We start from the raw sequence: 22,060 nt of genomic DNA on the forward strand, positions 1-22,060 counted from the left end.
CGAGGCTTTGTTGCTGCAGCGTCACCCAGCCCAGCCTGGCCGTGTGGGGTGTCGGTGGCCTGTGACCCTCTGAGCATGGAGGGAGGTGCAGGAGCCATGCTCCAGCTCAGCTTAGTCTCAGGGTCAGGTGGGAGCTCGGTGACAGAGAAGGAGTGGGGGCACAGAGCCGACAGGGAGGTGTGCCTGTGCCCTCTCGGCCTGTGAGGGTCCATGGGGGGCACCCCCAAAATGCATGGCCCCCACAATGTCAATGGTAGTTTTCGATTTTATTTTTCTGTAGTGTTAGATTTTTTTCAGCAAATGCAAATTACTCAGTAGGAAGAAACCACTATGCTGTTTCTACTTTAGTGACAAAGGTGGGAGTGCAGAGGCCGCCCTCTTGTTGTGTTGTGAGTGGGCAGTGTGAGGAGTTGTGTGGTCACACGGGCCGGGGCACATGGCCTGTCGGCAGGTGTCGGCGGGTGCCGGGTGGTGCGTCGGGCAGGTCAGGTCATTGCAGTAGTCCCCATGGTGGAGCCCCCTTGGTGGCGGGACCATCACAGTGAGGCTGCCAGATGGAAGCTCAGGCATCCTTGCAGTCATGGCCAGTCAGTAGCTATACTGGCCATGTTCCCACCCACAGAAGTGGTAGTTCAGTTATAAACACGGACACTACATTATTCACAGTGGTGGGGAATTTACCAGAGCTTTGAGTACCGCAGCTCATCTGGGGACCACCCTATGGGGATGATAAATGTTACCTCCTCTGACCCCGTCCTGACCCTGGTGCTGACCTGAGACTGGGGCATCTCCTTTGTCTTTGGAGCCCCTGTGCCCCAGGAGAACCTGCTTCTCTGTGGTCCTCACTGGGCAGGTGCCTGCAGTTCAGCCACAGCTCCTGGTAACCTGTGGGTGTTGATGGCCCAGCAGCCAAGTCCTCTGCATTGAGTCATCATTGGGGATTCGTATGGGGGTCAAACCTGCAGCCTCCATATAGCACTCCCTCGACTGGGTGGGGCTCCCTGAGGGCACCCGCTTGATGCTGCTCCTTGCGGGTCTTGGAGCTGCCCCTGAGCCTGGGCCAGGTCTGGGGCTGAGGCCATTCTGAGGGCTTGCTTCCCGACACCAGCACCAAGGCATAGGGTGGGGGATGTGGGGGGGGTTGTTGCAGCTCTGGGCTCAGGTGCAGCAGGGTAGGTGCTGTGATGGGCGTTTACGGGGAAGTGACATTGTGTTCGTCCTTTTTCTTCCTAGTGTGCATTTTAATAGAAAACTTGTCCCTTTCCAAAATGCCCTTCAGAGGTGACGCTGTGATCGGTAAGTGCCTCTCTTCTCCAGTGACTCACATTGTGGCCTTTTCTTCCAGAACTACTTCAGCTTAAAAAGTGAAGACCAACCTGTTAGGGTGGACGGGAAAGTTCCATCCTGTTAGAATCCTTGTTTTGAAGTTGCTGTAAGAACCCATTGTAAATAGTGAGCATCCACCACACTCTCTCCACAGAAACAGAGACTCTCCCTTCTCTTCCAAGGGGTCAAGCTCCTTCCTCAGAGCTGCTGACTGGGGCTCTGCCTGTCACGGCCGTGCCCAGCACCCGGCATTCTCGGCTGTTCCTCTCCCAGATGGGTGGTGCAAGCCTGAGGGGCACTCTCTCGCAGGACGAGGGGAGGGCCAGCAGTTGCCACAGCTCTCCCTGGGGGTGGCGGCCAGGCCCCTGTGCGGGTCTGGGAGCCTCTCCACATTCCATGGCACCTGGCCACAGAGAGGCAGTAAGAAGCCTCGGGGTCACCTCCACCACTGGGCTGTCCTGGCTCTTTGGTCTGCAGCCTCAGAAGTTCTGTAACTTAAAAAAAAATTGAATAGATATAGTGTTTGTTCCCAAGTATTGGATCTAATTGAATTGAATGTTTGGGTTTTTATTGGTGGGGGTCTGGAGGGATTGTTCGGGGGAGAGGTGCAGGAAAAGACCACCTGAAACCTGAAGGTGTGATAAAAGAACAAAAACTTCCCCACATGACAGTTTTCACATTTCAACAGCGGAGAGAAGACTTTCCCCCTTTAGGTGGGGCGGGCGAGGGCCTTTAGAATTTTGTTAGATCTGGAGAATGTGTACCTTAGGTTTCCTCCAGGTTCCTCTCAAAGGTCACCATCTACTTTGACTTGAGAGGTAGAAGAAGATCTGTGTGTTGTTGTTTTTAATTTCATACAAATGTTCTTTACCAACTGAATGAATTTGTCTCTTTGACAGATGGTTGGCAGTGGCTGATAAACGACACCTTGAGAAACCTTCACCTCATTTCAAGTCACTCTCGGCAACGGATAAAGGTGTGGGGAGCGAGGGTTTTCTGGCTGTTGCACTGTGTAGAAATAATTACTTATTTTAGTGTTTGTTTCAAAGGGCTGCGTGCATTATGAGTCCCTTTTATAGACCAACATGATTGGTAAATGCCATAATTACATTTGGAATTCTGGGTGATACTGTCTTTGTAATTTATGATCAAGAAAACGAATGCAGCCATTATTTACCAGAATATTTAAATTTTTTATTACTGTTTCTGGCTTTATTAACTATATTTACCTTATAAACATTTTCCCTATACACTCTGTGTCCTGTTGAGTTGTAGAATTTTAGGGTTGGAAGCTCTGTTCGTGATGCTCATGTACTGATGAGCAGACTGCATCCAGAATCATGTCAGCACGTCAGCGTTAGTCATTTCGAGCGAGCAGGAGTGTGTGTGTGTGTGTGTGTCTGTGTGTGTCCCCGTCCCAGTGGCCACTGCTGTCCTGCCCCAGGACAGGTGAACTTTGGACTAGCAGCATTGCAACCCCTAACCCCTTGCAGAGATAATAGTCTTGGGTATTGATAATGACTAGGCTTTGATACTGAGGATGAAGGAGTGAAAGTACATATTGGTCTCCCTACAGTTCTCCAGCCTCCTGTGTGTCTCAGCATTTCTGCTGGGTTAATAGAACAAATCTTCAGCCCCCCTCCCTTTTTTAAAGTAACTTTATCATTCTGTAGAATCCAGGTACAGTTTTACTAGTTGAATTTGAGTTCTTCACAATTAGTGCCTTAGAATTTCCTTTTAAAAACATATTCATAGTTGATTCATGCCAGCCGTGATCATGGTTTGGTCTGCTCCTCTGATGTGTATGAGGACATCCCTCCCCCAGCACCTCTGCCGGGGCTCCCTGGTTTGGGGGAGCATCAGGAAGAGCACATGAACCCAGCATTTGCCCCTCATTGTCTGTACGATCGAGAAAGGCTTAGATGAGTGACCGTGGAGGCGACAGGAGGGGCCGGGGGTCCTGCGTGCGGTGTGAGCCCCGCACCTGCACTTTGTCCCTCTCGCTGCCCCACCCTCAGATTGGCCCTTCCTCCTCGTGCAGCCCCTCCTGTTCCCAGCACCCATGGACCCCAACTTCTCTCCAAATGAGGTCTGTACATGGCCCGCCTGGGGGCCTTGCCACGTTGCTTCTGGGTGTTTACCACACTTTTCCTTCATTACTTCTGCTGGGAAAGAATAAAATGCCACGTTTTATTGTTACCTGTTCACGTTGGAAGACATGGAATTTGCATTGTATGGAGGAAATAATCATTTTCTCTTCAGTGTATTAGTTGCAGAGAATATTAAAGTTATGACCGTATGTGACTGATGACCAGCAGATGTACTGGAAAGGGTGACGTCATTCAGCCTCTGGGTCTTTCAAACCGAGTCACTGGCCTGGTCGCAGGGCTGCCCGGCTGCTCCTGGGCCGGGAGCCTGCCGCTCACTCACATCTGCTTCGTTTCAGGAGGCGGCTGTGTCGGCCCTGGCCGCCCTCTGCAGCGAGTACTACTCTGGGGAGGCGGACTCCACCGTGCAGGGTGAGTGGGCGCCTGCACTTGGCCCGCATCCTCCGCGGCTGGGGTGGTGGGTGGTGCCCTGGGTGCCCCTCCCGCTGCAGTGTGGATGGGGCCTGCGGGGGGAGGGAGAGAGCAGGCTCCAGGTCGTGGAGACACCCCCTCCTCCTCAGCCCGTCCCACCCTCGCCTGGCGCCCAGAGGGGCTCTCTGCAGGCCACGCGGGGTCCACTTTCCTGGATGTTACCACTTTACGTGTAGAATCAACTCTTACTTATTTCAGCAGCGTTTGCTTAAATTCTGTTTTTAAGTCAGCTTTCCCCCGTTTTGTGCTTTGGAGGCTCCCGTTACCATGGGGGAGCTCCCTGTCTCTGTGGAGGCCGCTCTTCCACCCCGTCCCTTGGTGCCCGTCCTTCATTATCGGGTGACTTTCCCACACTCGTTTCCCAGGCTCTGTCAGCTCAGAGTCGTCTGCTTCTGCTGTCCTGCCGCATCCTCCTGATTGCTCCTTGGAGTCTGTTCATTTAGTGATTGCTCCGTTGACTTTTCTGTTTCACTGTAGTGTGTTTTAGAATTTTTGTATGGCCCATGGCAGCGCTTTTCTGGCAAGTGTCCTTCACGTGTTAATACGTCTGCTCTTTTCCTCTTCACGGGAACAGTGTCGGTGTAGCTGCCTCACTACACGTCATTGCATCAGTTGGGTTTTCCAGAACCACCTCTAAGCTGGAGTTTATCTCACACATCACATGGTCCTGTTTGTAGGGTCTGGTTCAAGAGTGTTAGTTTTGTATGAAGAAGCTTCATATTCACATGTTATGTGGCCCCGTAGCTTTCCTTTATACCATTTTATAGAACATGCACTACAGTTACTTCAAAAGTAAAACACTTTAAAAATTATCGTAAGTGTAGAAGAATCATGAGTGCAATAGTCTAAATCTACTTTCTGTGAATTTTTTCAAAAATAAGAAAATATTTTATAATTTGATCTTCTGACAGACTTTCCAAATTAATGATGTTACACTATGTTCCTTTACGATAGGCAATTTTACATAAAGAGACAGAATGCACAGTTGGGCTTCTGTATCTGCGGGTTCCACATCCAGAAAGTTCCAAAAAGTAAAATTTGAATTTTCTGTGTAGGCACCTATTTGCATAACATTGACATAATATTTACAGCGATTGACACAGCACTGGCATTGTGTTAAGTATCACACATCACCAAAGATGATTTAAAGCTATGGGAAGTGTGTGTGGGTTATATGCAAACACTGCGCCATTTTGTAAAAGAGACTTGAGCGTCTGTGGAGTTTGGTTTCCTCGGGGGGTTCTGGAACCAGTCCCCCTTGGATATTGAGGGACTACTGTAATGTTACTTTATATTAAATTGGGATGATCAAGTCATATTTTATTTTTTGCCTAAGAAAAGGGTAACATGTCATGTCACTCTGACTATAAAAACAAAGGACATTCTGAAATTAACATGTTATTGTTAAAACTCAAGTGAGTTGTAGAGAAGGATTTTCATGCTGCTGCCAAAGTGTGTTGTTTTAAGTTCCACCAAAGATATCACCTTAGTGTACGTACAAGTGGAGTTCCAGTTTTTTTTTCCTATCCTAATATATGAGGACGTAAGGTTTTCACATTCACATTACAGAAGTCATGCTTCGTTGAAATGTAAGCAGTGATAACAGGAATCTCTTCGGTTGTGGTAGGTAACAGAGTATAAGGGTGTCTGGCCTTTCTTGACTTTCTGAGCTGCGTTTTCAGAGAACAGATCTGGTTTTTCCACTTCACTTCCTAGAATTCTTGAATCACGCCCCGGACTTTCAGGGCCCTCTTTCCCATTTCTCCCTCTCATAACCTCTGTTCTAGGTACTCTTGCAGTTCCCATGTCGGGCTTTTTCCCGTGTGGGAAGGTCTGTTTTCCCCACCCTGTGCTCTCACTCAGCCTGGCTGACTGCTCTGCCTGTTTCTGCCCAACCAGCCTTGGGTGTCTTGTGCAGAGCAGTCCCTGCACCCCTGCTGTGTCCGAGCGCTGAGCCCTGGGGGTCCAGCTTGGAACCACGTTTGCTCTCAGTCTTTGAGGAAGTATCCTCATTTCTGAGGAAGGCGTTTGTGTTCTCAGTGAATAAAAAATGAAAATTTGACTGTGTTGACTACCGTTAAACTGTCTTGGCTTTATTTTCCCAGGAGTGAAATCATGTATTAAAATGCTTACGAAAACCTTAAAACCACCCAATAAGTACTCTTTTCTTCAATCTGTTGTGATTTACACCACTTTGAAAATACATCTACTTTAGGAGCCTAAGTAGCTCCTCCCTTCTTCCTTCAGCACCGTTTGCTTGTGTTCTGGAACGTATGTGAAGAGTGTGTCTTGTGGATAATGGACAACAGTGGTCACCTTCTGGTTCCATCTTTTCAGAGGAGCTGGTAAAGCAGTATCTCGCCGAACTTCAGAGCCCCGAGGAGATGGCTCGCTGTGGCTTCGCCCTGGCCTTGGGTGCCCTGCCGGCCTTTGTCCTGAAGGGCCGGCTCCGGCAGGTGAGGCTGGCCTGAGCATGGCGGGGTGTCGTGTGAGACCCAAGCGGGGTTTGTGGGCGGAAGGAATTCCTGAAAGCCAGCACGTGTGTGCACAAGAAAGGGGATGGGAGCACCGGGGGCAGCAGGTGGTCTTTGAGAGCCCAGTTAATGTTCTCACCTGAAGGAGACTCAGGATTGCTGACTCCCAGGCTGGTTAGGGAGCTGCGGCCTCCGTGGAAACACACCTGGCCTTTACTTGTCTGTGGTGCATCATCCAGTGTTTTCTGCGTTAAGAACGAATGTCTCCAGCCTTGTCTGGAAATGCTGGCCTCCCCTGTGGCCGTGGTGAAGGGCGCTGGGTCTCCCACCCCAGGACTCCTCCCTGGGGAGCTGCCCGTTCTCCCCAGCACTGGGCCCTGTGTTTCTGGCATGGCCGGGGGCAGAGGGGTTCTCCCTTGAGCTCCACCATCCTTGGCCTGTCTCCTTTCAGGGGTGATCTATCAACTCTCCTGACACCCCGACTTGGGTCCTGAGCTCCGGGAGAGTGGGTGGCAGAGTCAGACCCTGGAGACCCAGCTGGCCTCAGCCCACCAAACTCTTATGCTTGCGCTCCCCTCTCCCTTAACTCAGACATCAGTCATGGTCCTGCCAGCCCACCTCCCAGATGTCGCTGCTGCCAAGTGCCTGGCGCACACATGCCCCTCACCTGTATCACCTGCCCCTGCCCAGGACACCTTAGGATCTGAGGCACTAGACCAACTTACGTACCGAGAGCGGGGACAGACCATCCAAAGCCTGCTCTGGGGCTTATCTGTTTGAAGCACCTGGCTTTTAGAACTGGACTGTCCCTGGGAGAAGTAACTGGTGGAGATGTGAGAAGCCAGGTGCTCTGTGTGCACTGTGCTTCAGCTCCAAGCCGGGGGCAGAAGGGGATGCTGGCCGCGAGTGCAGGGTCTTGCCCCTGAGGAGGAGGCAGATCTGCAGAGGCTGCCTGGGTGCCAGGGGGTGGGGTGGGGGTGGGAGCCCAGCAGTGGGAAGGGTTGGAGGCAACCCCCTCTCCCTGCACCGTGTGTTCTTTGGGGCGCATGGCCCACCCGGACGGCCACCGGCCGCGCTGTGCTGCATTCTGGGAGCAGCAGGGCACCAGGCCAGGTCTCCACTTGCATGAAAAGTACATTCATCTTGAGGCTAACAGTTCTGTTGATGACTTGTCATTGCTTTTCAGGTTCTAGCAGGCTTGAGGGCTGTTACCCACATTTCTCCCGAGGACGTGAGCTTTGCCGAGTCCAGGCGGGATGCTTTGAAGGCAATTTCTAGGTGAGCCCCGCAGGTTTTCCTCCCCAAAGTCGCTGTTCTCTCGGAAGCCAGTGACCGAGCATGAAGGGACGTTCACGGCAGTTTTTGTGAGAAGCCCAGTCTTGAGGGCTGAATCTACTTTGAGGCAAATGTTATTTTTTATTTTCTAGTGTCTTCTTTCTTCAGAGGATTGTTCAAGAACATTTCAACTCATAGAGGATCGTTACAGTTTTGTCATAATGAATATTAAACCCGTAGCGTGCTTATCTCTGTGCTTTGGGGACACTGGACCTGCTCAGGGACGGGGGCTGAGCTTTCCACTCGAGACTGCAGCCCCCAGGACGGGGAGTGGCACATGTGGAGGGAATGCTGACGCTAGTCACACACGCACACGTCGGGAGGGGCCACCCTTTCTCTCCCCACGAGCCCGGGTGGAGCCCCTTCTGCAGGATGGTGGGTAGGAGGGGCCAGCCACAGGCACCACCACCCCCATCCACCCCGTGCACCCTGAAACTGTAGACACTAGGAATGTGTTTTGGAGAAGAGCGTCACTCAGCTTTACGTCAGTGCGGGAGGAACTTGGGGATTCTGAGTCTGCCTCCGAGTTATGGGCCTGTTCAGAGGTCATCCTGTCAGGAAAGACACATCAGGCCAAAATGATGAGAGAGGCAGGAGAGCTCGCGTGGGATCCGCAGACATTAGCTATGTTTCCCATGTTTTTAATTTCAGGATTTGCCAGACTGTCGGTGTGCAAGCAGAAGGGACTCCAGACGAGGTTGTGTGCAGAGAGGACGTTGCCCAGGTTTACTGCACGTTGCTGGGCTGTCTGAGCGATTACACCACTGACAGCCGCGGGGACGTGGGAGCATGGTGAGGCGGACGCGTTATCCTCACCCCCTGCTCCTCTCAGAATGTCCCGCCGAGGCCAGAGATGGGGCGTTCATGCTGCTGCCCTGGCCCCAGCCTGGACCCTTTATTCCCAGGGCAGCCGGGGTTTCTGTCCCAGTGCCTTGTTTGTGCATCCTCCTCTTTTTTAAAAAAAAAAAAAAAAATTATTTATTTTATTTTTTGGCTGCGTTGGGTCTTAGTTGCAGCATGTGGGATCTTTTGTTGCAGCGTGGGCTTCTCTCTAGTTGTGGCTCTCATGCTCAGTACTTGCGGCGTGCGGGCTTAGTTGCCCTGCGGCATGTGGGATCTTAGTTCCTTGACCAGGGATCGAACCTGCGTCCCCTGCATTGGAAGGTGGATTCTTAACCACTGGACCACCAGGGAAGTCCTGTCCTACTCTTCACTGAAAAAAAAAAAATTAACTTCATAAAATACAAACATTGTTGTGTCTCCCTCGTCTAAGCCCCAGTTGTCTGGTCTCCAGTTTTACCTAATAAAGTTCATGCAAAGCCCCCATGCAACTGTTTAAAGCAGGAAGGATCTGAAACCATTTTGGGGAAGGGGAGTAGGGAGCACCTGGGTTCTCTAGGAATCCCGTTGTATATCATCATCTTGGCTCCTGCCTGATTAGGAATAAGACTTGAGGTGCACAGATTTTAGTCTTGGGAGGAGCCCTTCAGTTGCTTGTTGACCTGAAGGAGCCCTGTGTCATTGTCAGCCGAGCATGGGGAAGATGCTCACGCCGCTGTGCTCGGATCCCTGCCTGGATTCGCTTGTATTTCCTTTCCAAGGTTTCAAAAGTACTTTTCTGTTTACTAGAAATAAGAGACCAAGTTGCCATTTTGGAGAAGCTGAGAGGTTCTCCTACAGCTTATGTTGGAACCTCTTCTAAGTGTTTTTATTCGCATTCTCTCCTGCAAGACCCCCCTGTAAACATGGCTTGTGACGAGGGGTTCACTGGGGGCCGAGCACCGGGTGAGCTGTCGCTGACATTGAGAGGAGGTGGTTTGTTTATTACAACGATGCGAAAAGCAGTTAGCTTTAATTTCGTCTTGTGTTTTCATTAATAACATTCCTGGTTGGGTTTTCCCCCCTTCTCTGTGTCTGCTGGCCTTTCCTGCCTCTTCATCCACCAGGAGTGTTCCCTTATCTCACCTGCTGCTTTCCTTTCCTTCTTCTGTCCTGAGATGGCATTTGAGGCACGGCTCCCGTGGGGGCCTGAGGACTGTGCACGTGTCTGCACAGCATATCCAGAACCCCGGGGTCCTCCCAGACAGTGGGAGCATGGGGGTGCTCAAGGGGGCCACAGCACCTCCCCGGGCCCATGTCCTCAGGGAGGCCCCAGCACGGCCACCTGAGCCCTTTGTTGCCCTGTCCTCAGTGGGGCGAGGCCGTGGCAGCCATGCCTTTTAGGGTCTGTGCTGAAGATGCTCTGACCACAGCTGGGGCTCACGTGTCTTCCCTGGACACTGAGCCACTCTTCCTGGTTCTTTGCATGGCATGTGGCTCTAGAGTGGCTCCTGGACACTGGTAGGGTTCTGCTTCATCCTCCCAGAGGGTGCTGGTGGCCTCGCAGCAGGCAGTGGGCCCGCTTTGAGTACAGCGCCGTGGTCTCCGCCTCACCCGATATGGGCAGCTGCTCAGGTTCTGCTGTGCTGCCTGCGTGGTGGAGTTGTGGGTGGTGGTCCTCTGTGAACGTGGGGGCCCCTTCTCAGGCCCCTTTAAGGGGAGCCCTTTACTCTCTGACCCTGGTTGCACAGTTCAAGCCAGAAGGGCAGTGGGTTTTCATTGGTGTTACAGTTGCCACCGTGGCTGCCCCCAGAGCATGCGGAACATAAAGTGAACAGAGGAGGTCCAGCCAGTGCTGTGCACATGCAGGGGTCCCCTCTGTGAATCTTTAATTCCAGAGGTTTATCTGAGCTCTGCAGTGTTGGGTCCTTTTCCAGAGATCCTAATTCTCTGTAGAAAGTCTTCATCTTTTCCATTTGTTTTCCATCTTTCTTTTTTTTTCTTCAGTGTGTTCCTCGTGGTTACTTTAAAGACTGACCATTTACTCCAATATCCATGTCATCCATGGGTCTATTTCTGTCGTCTTCTCTCTCTCATTATTGTTAACACTTGGTCTTTTTTTTTTTTTTTAACATTCCTTGTAACTTTTAACTAAATCCAGAAATTGTGAGTTCAGAATTGCAGAGATTTAGGGTTGTGTAATTTCCTTGCAGCAAGATTTAAGTTTCCTTTTGTCAGGCCCCCTATTGTGTGGGTGGGTCACCTGCTGTCCTCAGGGCTGGGGTTGGCTGGCCCTTCTCCTGCCCACACCCACAGCTCTGACTGAGGGGCTTCCCAGGGCCCTTCTCCTGCACATGTGCCCCCCCAGCAGCCGGCTTCTGGGGTTTGGGACCCACACCCTGTGCTTGTCCAGTTAGGAGCTGGTGAGGGCCCCAGGGGCGTGTGCTGCAGGCTTTAGCCGCTCCTGTTTCCTCTCGTCGGCCTTTCCCTGTAGTGCTGTGCCCGTGGGCGCTGGGGGTCCAGGGGGGATGCTCTGTCCTCCCTCCATCTACGCCCTGACCCACCCTGGCACCTCCAGAGGGTCGTGCGTGTTGTATCCCGAGCAGCAGCTGGCTGGCGGCTGTACCTTGGTGTCTGAGCCTGCCCAGCTCCCTCGGCCCCGGCCTGCGTCCATCTCATGCCTCCGAGCACCACCGCACCTGCACTCAGTGCTCTGGTTGCTGGGCCCCTCCGGGCCGGGGCCTCTGTCCGTGCAGACCCGAACAGCGCAGGCTATCTCCCATGTGGTGCACACTCCTTGGCGGGAGGGTGGGTGCCCCAGGCATACAGGACCTGCCGGCCCTGGCGGCGTGGGGCAGCGTCTGTGGTCCCCGTTGCCCAGCGTGTTTGAGCTGGGTTGAGTGTTCTTTGTCCCAAGTTTGAAATGACGCTGTTTCATTCTGGAGCAAACACGAGCTGCTCTCCATCCCTCCCTCGAAAAGCCCTCAAGAGTGTTTCTGCGGGAAAACCTTTGTAGAGTGGGTATATTTCGTGTTGAAAGGTTCATGGGAAAGTCAGCATTGTTTCTGTGTGTGCACTTGTGAGAGAGTTTGCTGGGACCTAGCCGTTAGTCTTCAGGTGTCAAACAGGTGTCTTTGTTCAAGGTAATGTGTGAGAGGAATATTTCTGGAGGAAAGGCTGCCGGCGGCCTTTGTCGAGCCTCCTACGTGTTTCTTGCCCGGGGTTGAGGGTGTCTGAACCCAACCACGCAGAGTGCCTGATGGTCACATAGCTCCGGGGGCAGGAAGCCTCACCCCTCCATGTCTCTGCAGGGTCCGCGAGGCCGCCATGACGAGTCTTATGGACCTGACTCTTCTGCTGGCAAGGGACCAGCCAGAGCTGATCGAGGCCCCGGTGTGAGTGTGTTCTCCCGCCGCGTGGAGAGGGTCTGCCCGCGTCCTCCCTCCTGACACCACAGCCCCTGCTCCTGGCTAGGCCTCCCTCAGGGTCCAGGCCTGTTGCAGGACAGCCAGCTTCCTGGCTCCTGGCAACAGCTCCCTGTGCCGAGCTCCTGCTGCTGCTGGAGACTGGCCATCCTGTCCCCCATTGGTTCCCTGGACACCGGGCTGCCTCTGGGTACCTTGCTGGCCTGGTATCACCGTGCCCTTTCTGTTGCCGAGGCCCCTGAGGAGATCCGGGCGTCGCTTCCTCAGCACCACCACCCCGACTTCCTCCTCTGGCTGCAGGCCCCCCATCCTCCCATTTCTTCCGTCTCTTCTCACACACCAGTCAACCGGTAGCCCTGTCAGTCTTCACTGCTTCCACTCTAGATCTCCCACTTAGGCTTCTGGGCTGTCAGATCCCGTTCCCACCCGCAGCCAGGGTGGCGCGTGTGCCCACTCTCACGTTCCAGCCGAGCTAACCCTGCGTTCTCGGTTTGCAGCTGCCAGCGGATCATGTGCTGCTTAGCCCAGCAGGCGAGTGAGAAGATCGACCGGTTCCGGGCGCACGCAGCCCGTGCGTTCCTGGCGCTGCTGCACTGGGACGACCCCGCCGTCCCCCACGTGCCCCACCGGCAGGAGCTGGAGAGACTTTTCCCCAGGTACTGGTGCTGAGTCCCCGGTGGGGCAGCTCTGCTCCTGGCGGGGCGGCCCCTCCAGCTCGTGCTTCTGTCTTGCAGGTCTGCTGTGGCCTCTGTGAACTGGGGCGCGCCATCGCAGGCCTTCCCTCGCGTGGCCCGGCTCCTGGGGCTGCCTGCTTACCGCTACCACGTGCTGCTGGGGCTGGCCGTGTCCGTGGGCGGCCTGACCGAGTCCACGGTGAGCAGGCGTCTCAGTGGGCCTTCCCGAGAGGGAGCACTGCCTCCTTCCTTCCTTCCATCCTTCCTTCAGGAGCCTCTGCTGGGGCTCAGTGTGCCTGCGGGGCAGGTGGGGGGCGGGCATTACCCCTGATCCACTGGACAGCCTGTGGGGCATGAGCTCAGGAGCAGGGAAACTGCAGATGCAGATGCATGCAGGTCCTGCGCTCCCTGGCTTTTTTGCCGGCCTCGATTCACCCTCTCTGCACATCAAGCGCCCCGCGGTTCCCCAACCTGTCTCTCCAGGTTCCTGTTTCCTGTTTGTGCATTTTCGTGGTGGTTGGTTGTGTTTTTTCTGTTCTGTTGTGTTGTCTCCCCTGCGTGGGCCCCTCCCTCTCCCTCTCGCCTCTCATCGCTCCCTGGGCCCTGATTCGGTGTTTCCTGAACCGGTGGATTCATGGTTTTCATCACTTCTGGAAAGTTCTCCACCGTCCTCATTCCTGCCCACAGTCCATCCTCTCCACCTTCACGCTTCTTTTCAAATTACTGCAGTTTCTGCAGTTCTGTGTAGCCTGCTCGTTCCCTCCCACTGTTGCATTTTTTGGTGTTTTGGTAATTGTATCTTCATTACCATTCAGTTTGTTTCTCGTGCTTTTCCATCACATGCTCATCTTTGTGACTGCATTTCTCTGTAATAACACAATATCCTCGTACATTCTGTGTCATGTGATCCAGTGTCTGCTGTCAGAGGGAGGCCTGCATCTGCTTTCTTGCTCTGTAGACTCCTTCGTGAGGACTCATCAGTTGGGTGTTGGTTGTGTGATGGTGTTAGCTGTTGACCTGAGGGGAGGTGCCTTTGGTTTTGCTCCCCAGCAGCAGTGGTTGCCCAGATACCGCACCTCTAAGGGGTCCAAATTTAGCACCAGCATGTGAGGGCTTGGGTTGTGCTGGTGCGTCCAGAGCTGCGTTTCCGTTTCGGGTGTCCGCACTGTGGCTGCGCTCATGCCTGGCCCAGACAGGCTCTGAGGGAACCTGACGCTCTGTAGCAGATGTTTTGAGTCTGTCACCGCGGCCAGCCCTGAGGCAGGGGGTGCCAGGAGTGGGGTGGTCTTGTCCCTCTTACAAGAATGCTGTATTACAGGTCAGGTACTCAACACAGGGCCTCTTTGAGTACATGAAGGGGATTCAGAACGACCCGCAAGCCCTGGAGGACTTCACTGGGACCCTTCTGCAGGTCTTTGAGGACAGCCTTCTGAACGACAGGTGAGTGGTGGTGCTGTTCGCAGTGGTTTCTCAGATCCCCAGGGTCTCATTTCCCACCAGGGCTCTGAGGGGAGGTAGGGTGGGCCCAGGTGAGGAATGTGGGCACAGCCAGGCAAGGGCATGACCAGAGTCACCTCCCGGGCCCCTCGCAGCCTGCACTCTGGGCCGGTTGTGTACGTTGGAAGTAGAGTGACAGGGGCTGTGAGCCAGGAGAGCTCGTGTGGCTCTGGCCTGTGGTGCTCCCTGGTCACGCACACTGACATGTCAGTGCCACTGTTCAGACACGTGGTTCACACACAACCATCGAGAAGATGAGATCTCAGCCTGCCAGGATTGGAACGTGACCCGTTTTCTAAATGTTTTTGCTGTGGCATTTTGTTACCTGCTTTTCCAAGAAGATGGAGTGTAGACCCAAAAGCCCTACCTCAGAATGGGGGATGTTTCCTGCACCTTCTGAGAGGGCTGTTCCTGGACTCCGTTCTCAACTGTCCCAGAGCATCTGGGCCCCCGGTTACCACCGCACGGCTGCAGGTCCCCTCATGCAGGCCCTTGTCCTGTCCCTGGGAAGCACAGAGAGCTCTCAGCAAACAAACGCTCAGGCCATTGCTCTCTGCTCTTTCCGCGAGCAGCTGTCTGGAGGCATAGAAGACATCTAACAAGGCACACGTAAAGTGTACAGTCTGAGAAGTTTTGACTCATGTCAGCAACCGTAAAAACAATCAAGACACTGAGCACATCTGTCACCCACAGTTGCCTCCTGCCCCTTCTAACCCCACCCCCCCAGGGTCCCCCAGCCCCAAGGCAGCCACTGATCTTTCTGTCCCTGTAGCTTAGTTGGCGTCTTCTAGAACGTTAGGAGGGTGGGATCATGCAGTGTGCGCCCTGTTAGCGTCTGGCTTCTCGGGTGCAGCGTGATTCTTTCAGAGTCGCCCTTTTTAGTGCTGAGTTATGTTCTGTTGTGTGGGTACATCACAGTTTGTCTGTTTACCTGTGGATAGGCACTGGGGTTGCTTCCAGGTTGAGGCAGCTGCAGGTGAAGCTGTGATGAACATTCATACACAAGCCTTCATGTGGAATTGTCTCTCCTTTGCTCTTGGGTGAATGCTAAGGAGTGGACTGGCTGGGGTCACAGGGCGGGTGAATATTTAAAACTGCCGGACTGTTTTCTGAAGTGGCTGCACCGTTTCCTGCTCACGGCCTCTGAGAGTTCTGGGGGCCCACGTCCTCACCGCGGCCGGCGTGGTCGGTCCTTTTCATTTCAGCCGATCCAAGGGGGTGTGGTTTCTCGTCGTGGCTGTAATTTGAGTTTCCCTCCTGGCTGAGGGTGCCGGGCACCTTCTCGGGTGCTTGCTGCCTGTCTGCACAGCCTCTTCGGTCAGGTATCGGTTCAGATTTTTGCTCATTTTTAAACTGGGTGCTTCTTTTTTACCTTGCTGCCGGGTTTTGAGATTTTCTTACACATACTGGACAGGTCCTTTGTGAGACGTGATTTGCAGATGTTTCCTCCCAGCCTCTAGCTTGTCTTCCACGCTCTTAACAGTCTCTCTGTTAAGAACAAATATTTTACATCTTGATAAACTTGTTTGTACTCTTGTTGTTCTATGGATTGTGTTTTCTGTGTCATATCTAAGAAATTTCTGCCTACTTCAAGGCTACAAAGACGTTCTCTTACGTTTTTCTCCTAGAAGTTTCATAGTTTGAGTGTTCCATTCAGACATCAGGTCCGTTTGGGGTTGGTTCCTGTGTGACGCAAGCTACAGGTCCAGGTCTGTGTCCTGGTTTTGCCTGTGGACGCCCAGTTTCTCCATGTGTGGGAAAGACTGACCTTCCCACTGCGTTGCTTTGGCATCATTGTCAGAAATTGTGGATGTGCAGCCCAGTTTGGGACTTTTCTCTTCCTTGATGTGTTTGCTTATCTTCATACCAGGATCACACGGTTTTGATCACTTGAGCTTTGCCACAATAATTATTATTTTTTTAAATATTTATTTATTTATTTAGGCTGTGCCGGGTCTTTAGTTGTGGCCCCGTGGGATCTTCGTTGTGGCGTGCAGACTTCTCAGTTGTGGCATGCAAACTCTTAGTTGTGGCATGCATGCGGGATCTAGTTCCCCGACCAGGGATCGAACCCACCCTCCTGTATTGGGAGTGCGGAATCTTACCCACTGGACCACCAGGGAAGTCCCTGCCACAGTTATTTAAATTGAGCAGTATTGGCCCTCCAGCTTCGTCCTTTCTTCCTGTAGCTGTTTGGGCTCTTCTTCATCCTTTGTGTTTCCATATAAACTTTAGAATTGGCTTGTCATTTTCCGCACACATCCTGCCGGGATTTTGGTTGGGGTTGAGTTGACGGCCCTCCAGGGAGAGCCCTCGTCTCAGCAGCACTGTATTTCCCACGTGCCCAGGTCTTCCCTTCTGCTGGGTTCTGGTACCTGGCGTCTCACACATGTCTTCTCTCCCAGGGTGTCTGTGCCGCTGCTAAAGATGCTGGATCAGATGCTAGCCAACGGCTGCTTCGCCATCTTCACCGCCGAGGAGAAGTGAGTGTTCAGAGAATAGCTGGTGAGATCCAGAAGTCCGGCTTCTAGGAGATAGCTTTCTAGTACGTTCAGGGTCGGTTTTTATACACAGTGTAAGTGCCACCAGGAAGCATTGGCTGCTCCCACATGGGGGTGGGGCCCTGCTGCAGCCCTGCTGTCCAGGCGGGAAACAGCAGGTCAGGCGCCCCCTCTGACGGGGACCTGCAGTCAGGGCGGTTACGGACGGCGGGCAGGACGGTGAATGGGGATCGCAGAGGGCCGTGATGGTCACGGTGCTGGGATCTGGTCCAGGTGGAGAGCCCACCTCAGACAGGCCGGGTGGGTGTGGACGCAGGGAGTGGGTCTTCCCTCCTCTGCCGTGTTCAGGGCCCCTCAGCTGCTGAGCACAGGTACACCGCAGCTGCTTCATCGGCCTCCCTGTTTGAGGCTCTGGTGCCTTGGTGGTGACAGTCGTTGTGTGTCATCTTTCTGTGGGTTCTTCCCCAGTCTGGGGCTGTGTCCTTGCACTGATCAGGGCTTGGGTGAATCCTTGGGGGCCCTCTTCCCTGCAAACCAAAAACTCAGGGTGGCACCAGGTTCTGCCCAGGTCCCCTCCATGTCCCCTCCGCAGGCAGGAAGCTGGGCAGTTGCAGGCTCACCTCCTTTGCCTCCCAGGCCTCAGTGGTCACCATCCTTTGCAGCCTGCTGTCTAGTGAGTTTTGTTCACTTTTAGTTCTTCCAGGTGGGAGTGAGATCTGGTCCCTGTCGTTACGTCTTTGCTGAGATGCTCAAATGCTCTTTTAACTGAATAACATCAAAGGGTTTCCCCTTTAATTTGCCGATGGTACATCACAGCATGTTTCTTATACCTACTGTCAGAGCAACTTGTGCATTCACGGGATACGCCCCATGGTTGTGGGGTGTGATCCTTTTATACATTGTATGACTGTGCTTACTAAATATTCTGTTTCAGATCTTAACCTATTTTCCTGGTTTGAAAATTTCAAAATAAAATGGTAGGAGAAAATAGTACCCCAAGTGTCAGGCTCACCTCCCGCAGCAGGGGGTCATGGGCACTCCAGCTGCTGCTGCTGCTGCTGCTAGAGGGGAGTCTCGGGGTCCAGGAAAGGGGGTGCTGCTGTGCAGGAGACATGGGATCCGGGGAGCTGGAGAGAGCAGTGGGCCCCCGTGCATGCTGCCGAACACCACCGGTTGCAGATCAGTGTGGGTGTGAGGGGATGAGGCAGCCAAGGGTGACTGTGGGCTTCCTGGACTGGCCACTGGAAGGGGGCAGTTGTTCTCAGACAGGAAGGCTGGATGGAGTCGGTGTGGACCAGAGAGACCTGGAGGTCCAGCTGGAAGGCTGTCCTAGCAGGTCAGGCTGCTGTAACAGAAATACCACAGCCCAGGCAGTTAAACACCAGAAACTCATTCCTCCCGATGCTGGAGGCTGAATGTCCCAGATCAGCACAGGGACGCGGTCTCGCCGTGTCTTCCCGTGGCAGAAAGACCACCTCTTGTGTCTCCTCTTTGCAGGGCACCGATCCCACTGTGGGTTCCATGTCATGTTCTAATCGCCTCCCAAGGCCCCACCTCCTAACACTCTCATGTTCCAGATTAGAGCTTCAATGTAGGAATCTCGGGGACACAAACATTCAGTTCATAGCAGAGATGTTTGGTTTAAGATGCTTGTTAGATCTCGTCCAGAGGAGATGGATCTTCCAGGCTGGAACTCGGTGGAATGTCCTCAGAAAATGGGTGGTATGTGGTCCCATGAGGCCACCAGGGGGTCAGGTGTAGACAGGTGGCCAGGGGAGGTGTGTAGACAGAAGCGCTGTGACAGAGCTGTAGGGGTGCCCCATCGTTAGGGAGACGGGGAGCAGAGGGGAAGCAGATCTACCAGGAAGAAGGTGAGGCGGAGGGGCAGTCACAGGGGTCGTCGATGATGTGTGCCGAGTGGTCACGTCGGCTGAGGACAGGAGTGACCACGGCCTTCAGCGACCTGGTGGTCACTTGGTCCCTGACAGGCATTTCAGTGAGCTGTGGGGAGAAGCCGGTTCGATCAGGGAGGGGTGGGGCTGGCGGGCGGGCCGGCCGGGAGGACAGTGGTGCCACGTGGATGGCAGGTGGCAGGGGTGCCACTGGGGGGCTGAGTCTCCTTTAGCCTGAGAAGACGGGAGAGTCTCCCTGAGACCACTTATGGTCAGGGGAGCTGCTGTCACAGGCTGACCCTGAAATGGCCACCATGGGCGGCTGCCTTCTGCCTGCCTAGGGTGGGAGGCCTGTCCTGCGCCCTCATGCGGGAGTCTGGTGAGATAAAGCTCTGCCCCCAGCCATATCCCAGGTCACCTGGCCAGTGGACGGGAAGAGGGAGCGTGGGGCCACTCAGACCACTGTACCTCAGCCCTCGTCGTATGGCCAGAATTGGCCTGGGGCTGCGGCTCCGCAGGAGAGGAGCATGTTCATCTCACGGGGACTCACGCTGGTCGTGGCTCCTCGGCCAAGCAGAGCCGGGGAGGACGCCTCCAGTCCCTCCCTGACCCTCCAAGGACCTGGACCTGGAAGTGAGTGAGTGGGGCCTGGTCACGATTCGGTCGTCCTCTTTTGATCTTGGGTTGAGCCTGGCGCTGACACGGCACACGTTGGCTGGGCTTGCAGCGGGGCTGAGTTCTGGGTGTTCCTGTTACGTCGAGGCCCCACCAGGGGTCAGCCTGCCCTCCTGTTGAGGGGCCGTGAGGCCGGGGAGGTGCCGCGGGGAAGGTGGTTTGTTGAGTACGCGAGACAGCGGGTGTCTGTCCCTGCTGCACTTGCAAAGGAGCCAGTTACATGCCCTGGTGTTGACGTGCCCTGGTGCATGTCCCCAGGGGCGAGGCTTCTCCTCCTCGGGGGTGGCCGCCATCATCAGATGTTCCCTGGAAGCCCACCTCTGGGTCCTGTGCTTTCCTTCCAGCCACCCCTTCTGTGTGAAGCTGCTCGCGCTTTGTAAGGAGGAGATCAAGAAGTCCAAAGACGTCCAGAAACTGAGGTCCAGCATCGCGGTGTGAGTTCCAAGTAACTCACTGAGGCGGTAAAGGGAGGGGCCGGCCCAGCAGCCGAGAGCGCGGGGTCGGGGGCGTTCTGATGTCAGAGTGAGAGGCGGGTGGCCCTGGTCACGCCGACCGGTGTTCCTGGTGGAGCAGGTGGGCCCGGCCACAGCCTGCCCACCCTTGGACCAGCCTCCTGGGTGGGCGTCGGGTCAGGGAGTGTTGTCATAGAAAAAGCCCCGATTCCCCAACACTCTGGAGATCTGGATGCCCCCACCTGCGGGGAGAAAGTGGACGTGAACCCAGGGCTGCCTCCCCAGTGGAACAGCCCTGAGGCCTGGGGGTCACCATGGGCAGCACCTGGGGGGCCTCCCATCCCACGCAGACTGGCAGGCCCCCCAGTGAAGTGAAGGTGTGGGGTATCCAGGCAGCAGGCGTGGGCAGGGGTCAGCTCACCAGAGTGCGGGGTCCCCACAGGTTCTGTGGGCTGGTGCAGTTCCCCGGAGACGTGAGGAGGAAGGTCCTCCTGCAGCTCTTCCTCCTGCTCTGCCACCCTTTCCCCGTGGTGAGTGTCTGCAGCTCCAGGCCCCACTCGGGGCCGGCATCCTGGGCTGCACATTGGCGCCGGATCGGATGCTTCCTGGTGTTGGCACAAGCGGACCTTGATGGGGGGCGGGTCCTCATCAGGGTGGGCGGGGCATACTGTGCCTGTGGATGCGGCAGCTGCAGTGTGATGGTTGAGCCTGGCCCCTGGGGGCGAAGGGCCTGGGGCCAAATGTGCCCCTGGAGCCCCGGGGAGTGAGCCCAGGCGCCAGGGAAACACCCGACGCTGGCTGGGACCCCTGCCCCTGGGAACCTGGCCACAGGTGCACCCAGGTGCCCTGCCACGGGGTGGGTGGGTGGGGAGTTTCAGCCCATTGGGGTCCTGCAGGCTGTGGCTCAGGGGCTCCTGGAAGGCGCCTACCCCACAGCCCCCACCCCAGGGTCGGGTTTCCCAGGAAGTCTCTTCTTTCCCTTTGGCAGAAGAAATGCTCTTCAGATAACTCAAATGTGACACCTTCTTTAACAGCTAAAGTAACTTTAACTCTCATCTAGCACAGCTGTTTTCAAAGTGGGGTCACTGGACGGCCCTCCCCCCACGATCAGAAATGCAGATTCTCAGGCCTTGACCTGCCAAACCAGGAGCTCTGGGGTTAGCCCTCGGGATTCCGAGAGCACCTGTTCCATGAAATAAGTCCCCCCCCAGGGACAGCTAGAAAAGAAAGCAGGTGAGAGGACTTCTCTGATAAGGTGCAGGTTTTTAATGAAGGATTTCAGTAAGAATGATGCTCCTCCTGATAAGGGCCTCTGGGGGACCACAGGGGAACGGGGCGCCCCGGGCTGAGCGCATCTCATGGTCACTCATCGGTTGTGGCCACGGTCTCCTGAGCAGCGGTCCAAGGTCAGCTCCTCTTAACTGTCTGCCCGGCGAGCCTTTCCTGTTTTACTTGGACTCTGGGCCCCCGGGAGGTGCCTGGGCCCTCGTCCCTGCTTCCGGGCAGGGTCCCGTCAGCTCTGCTCTCTGTCGTGGGCCTTCCCCTCCCACCAACTTGCTCTGTCCCTCCAGATCCGGAAGAGCACAGCCAGCCAGGTGTATGAGATGGTGCTGACCTACGATGTGGTGGCCGCGGACATCCTAGATGAGGTCATGGCTGTGCTCAACTGCACGGCCTGGTGAGCATGGGCCCTTGCCCTCTTCCCGAGTGTGGCAGGTGCAGTGCCAAAGTGAGCGGGACGCCCAGAGCCTGTTTGTGGTCTCTCCCAAAACCCTCCAGAGCAAAGAGGGAAGACGGGCTCCAGCCCTCCGCCTCAGCTCTGGGTTTACGAGGAGGCAGTGGTGTCTGTAACCAATCTCTCCTCACCCACGTGTCCGCGTTTCTGTAGCACAGGCTCACTCCTTACACCCAAGAGGGGCTGGGCGGCCAGATGAGGGAGGAGGGGGATCTTCCTGGGGTGTTCAGGCTGGAAGATTTTCAAAGTGAAATTATTTTTTCCCAAATACAATTTTTGTAAGTGAAAAGGTGGGTTGTTCTGAGCACTGATTGGTTAGAGGCTGACTTCCTATTTCTCTGTGGTCGCTTTTCTGTTGATCACGTCACGGCTCTGGGTGCCGGTGGGCGCTGGTGCACCTGTTTCTGCGGTTTATTGGGGTTGAAGTCACTCGAGAATGGCAGCTCCTGCTCCCTGAACTGTGGTGTCAGAAATGCAGGGGAGTGTGTGGCGTGGCAGGCAGTTTCTCCCTCCTCGGGGACACGCCACGTGTGTCAGTTGTGGCCCCCAAGGAGCGGAAGGGTGTTGAGTGGCTGCAGCAGGAGCCCCCAGGCCCAGACTCGCTGCAGAGGAGAGCCGTCCACTCGCCTTTGTTCACTCTTGGTGGAAAAGGCCACGTGTGGACACATTCAAAAAT

The 22,060-nt window shown here is 54.8% G+C and overlaps 2 protein-coding genes across 5 annotated transcripts in view; one reads left to right on the top strand and one right to left on the bottom strand.

Annotated features, from left to right (window-relative positions):
* TBCD (tubulin folding cofactor D) overlaps nucleotides 1-22,060 on the top strand; it is a 176,468-nt gene that overhangs the window by 147,386 nt on the left and 7,022 nt on the right. For 3 of the 4 annotated variants that reach the window (XM_004275611.4, XM_049701841.1, XM_049701843.1), the window contains 14 exons: nucleotides 1,234-1,296; nucleotides 2,226-2,302; nucleotides 3,773-3,845; nucleotides 6,243-6,361; nucleotides 7,566-7,657; nucleotides 8,366-8,506; nucleotides 11,845-11,928; nucleotides 12,456-12,614; nucleotides 12,693-12,831; nucleotides 13,951-14,072; nucleotides 16,535-16,612; nucleotides 19,542-19,631; nucleotides 20,092-20,179; nucleotides 21,221-21,327. In XM_004275611.4, the coding sequence (XP_004275659.1) occupies nucleotides 1,234-1,296; nucleotides 2,226-2,302; nucleotides 3,773-3,845; nucleotides 6,243-6,361; nucleotides 7,566-7,657; nucleotides 8,366-8,506; nucleotides 11,845-11,928; nucleotides 12,456-12,614; nucleotides 12,693-12,831; nucleotides 13,951-14,072; nucleotides 16,535-16,612; nucleotides 19,542-19,631; nucleotides 20,092-20,179; nucleotides 21,221-21,327 (1,432 nt within the window). The remainder of the gene's footprint in view (nucleotides 1-1,233; nucleotides 1,297-2,225; nucleotides 2,303-3,772; nucleotides 3,846-6,242; nucleotides 6,362-7,565; nucleotides 7,658-8,365; nucleotides 8,507-11,844; nucleotides 11,929-12,455; nucleotides 12,615-12,692; nucleotides 12,832-13,950; nucleotides 14,073-16,534; nucleotides 16,613-19,541; nucleotides 19,632-20,091; nucleotides 20,180-21,220; nucleotides 21,328-22,060) is intronic. The other variant, XM_049701842.1, reaches the window with a different exon arrangement.
* The window catches only part of B3GNTL1 (UDP-GlcNAc:betaGal beta-1,3-N-acetylglucosaminyltransferase like 1), a 139,292-nt gene continuing 125,897 nt past the window's right edge, over nucleotides 8,666-22,060 (bottom strand). The window contains exon 14 of the transcript XR_007473399.1: nucleotides 8,666-8,927. The gene's annotated coding sequence lies outside the window, so the exon portion shown is untranslated. The remainder of the gene's footprint in view (nucleotides 8,928-22,060) is intronic.

Source organism: Orcinus orca, chromosome 19 (assembly GCF_937001465.1).
Source record: "Orcinus orca chromosome 19, mOrcOrc1.1, whole genome shotgun sequence".
Classification (NCBI taxonomy): Eukaryota; Metazoa; Chordata; class Mammalia; order Artiodactyla; family Delphinidae; genus Orcinus; species Orcinus orca.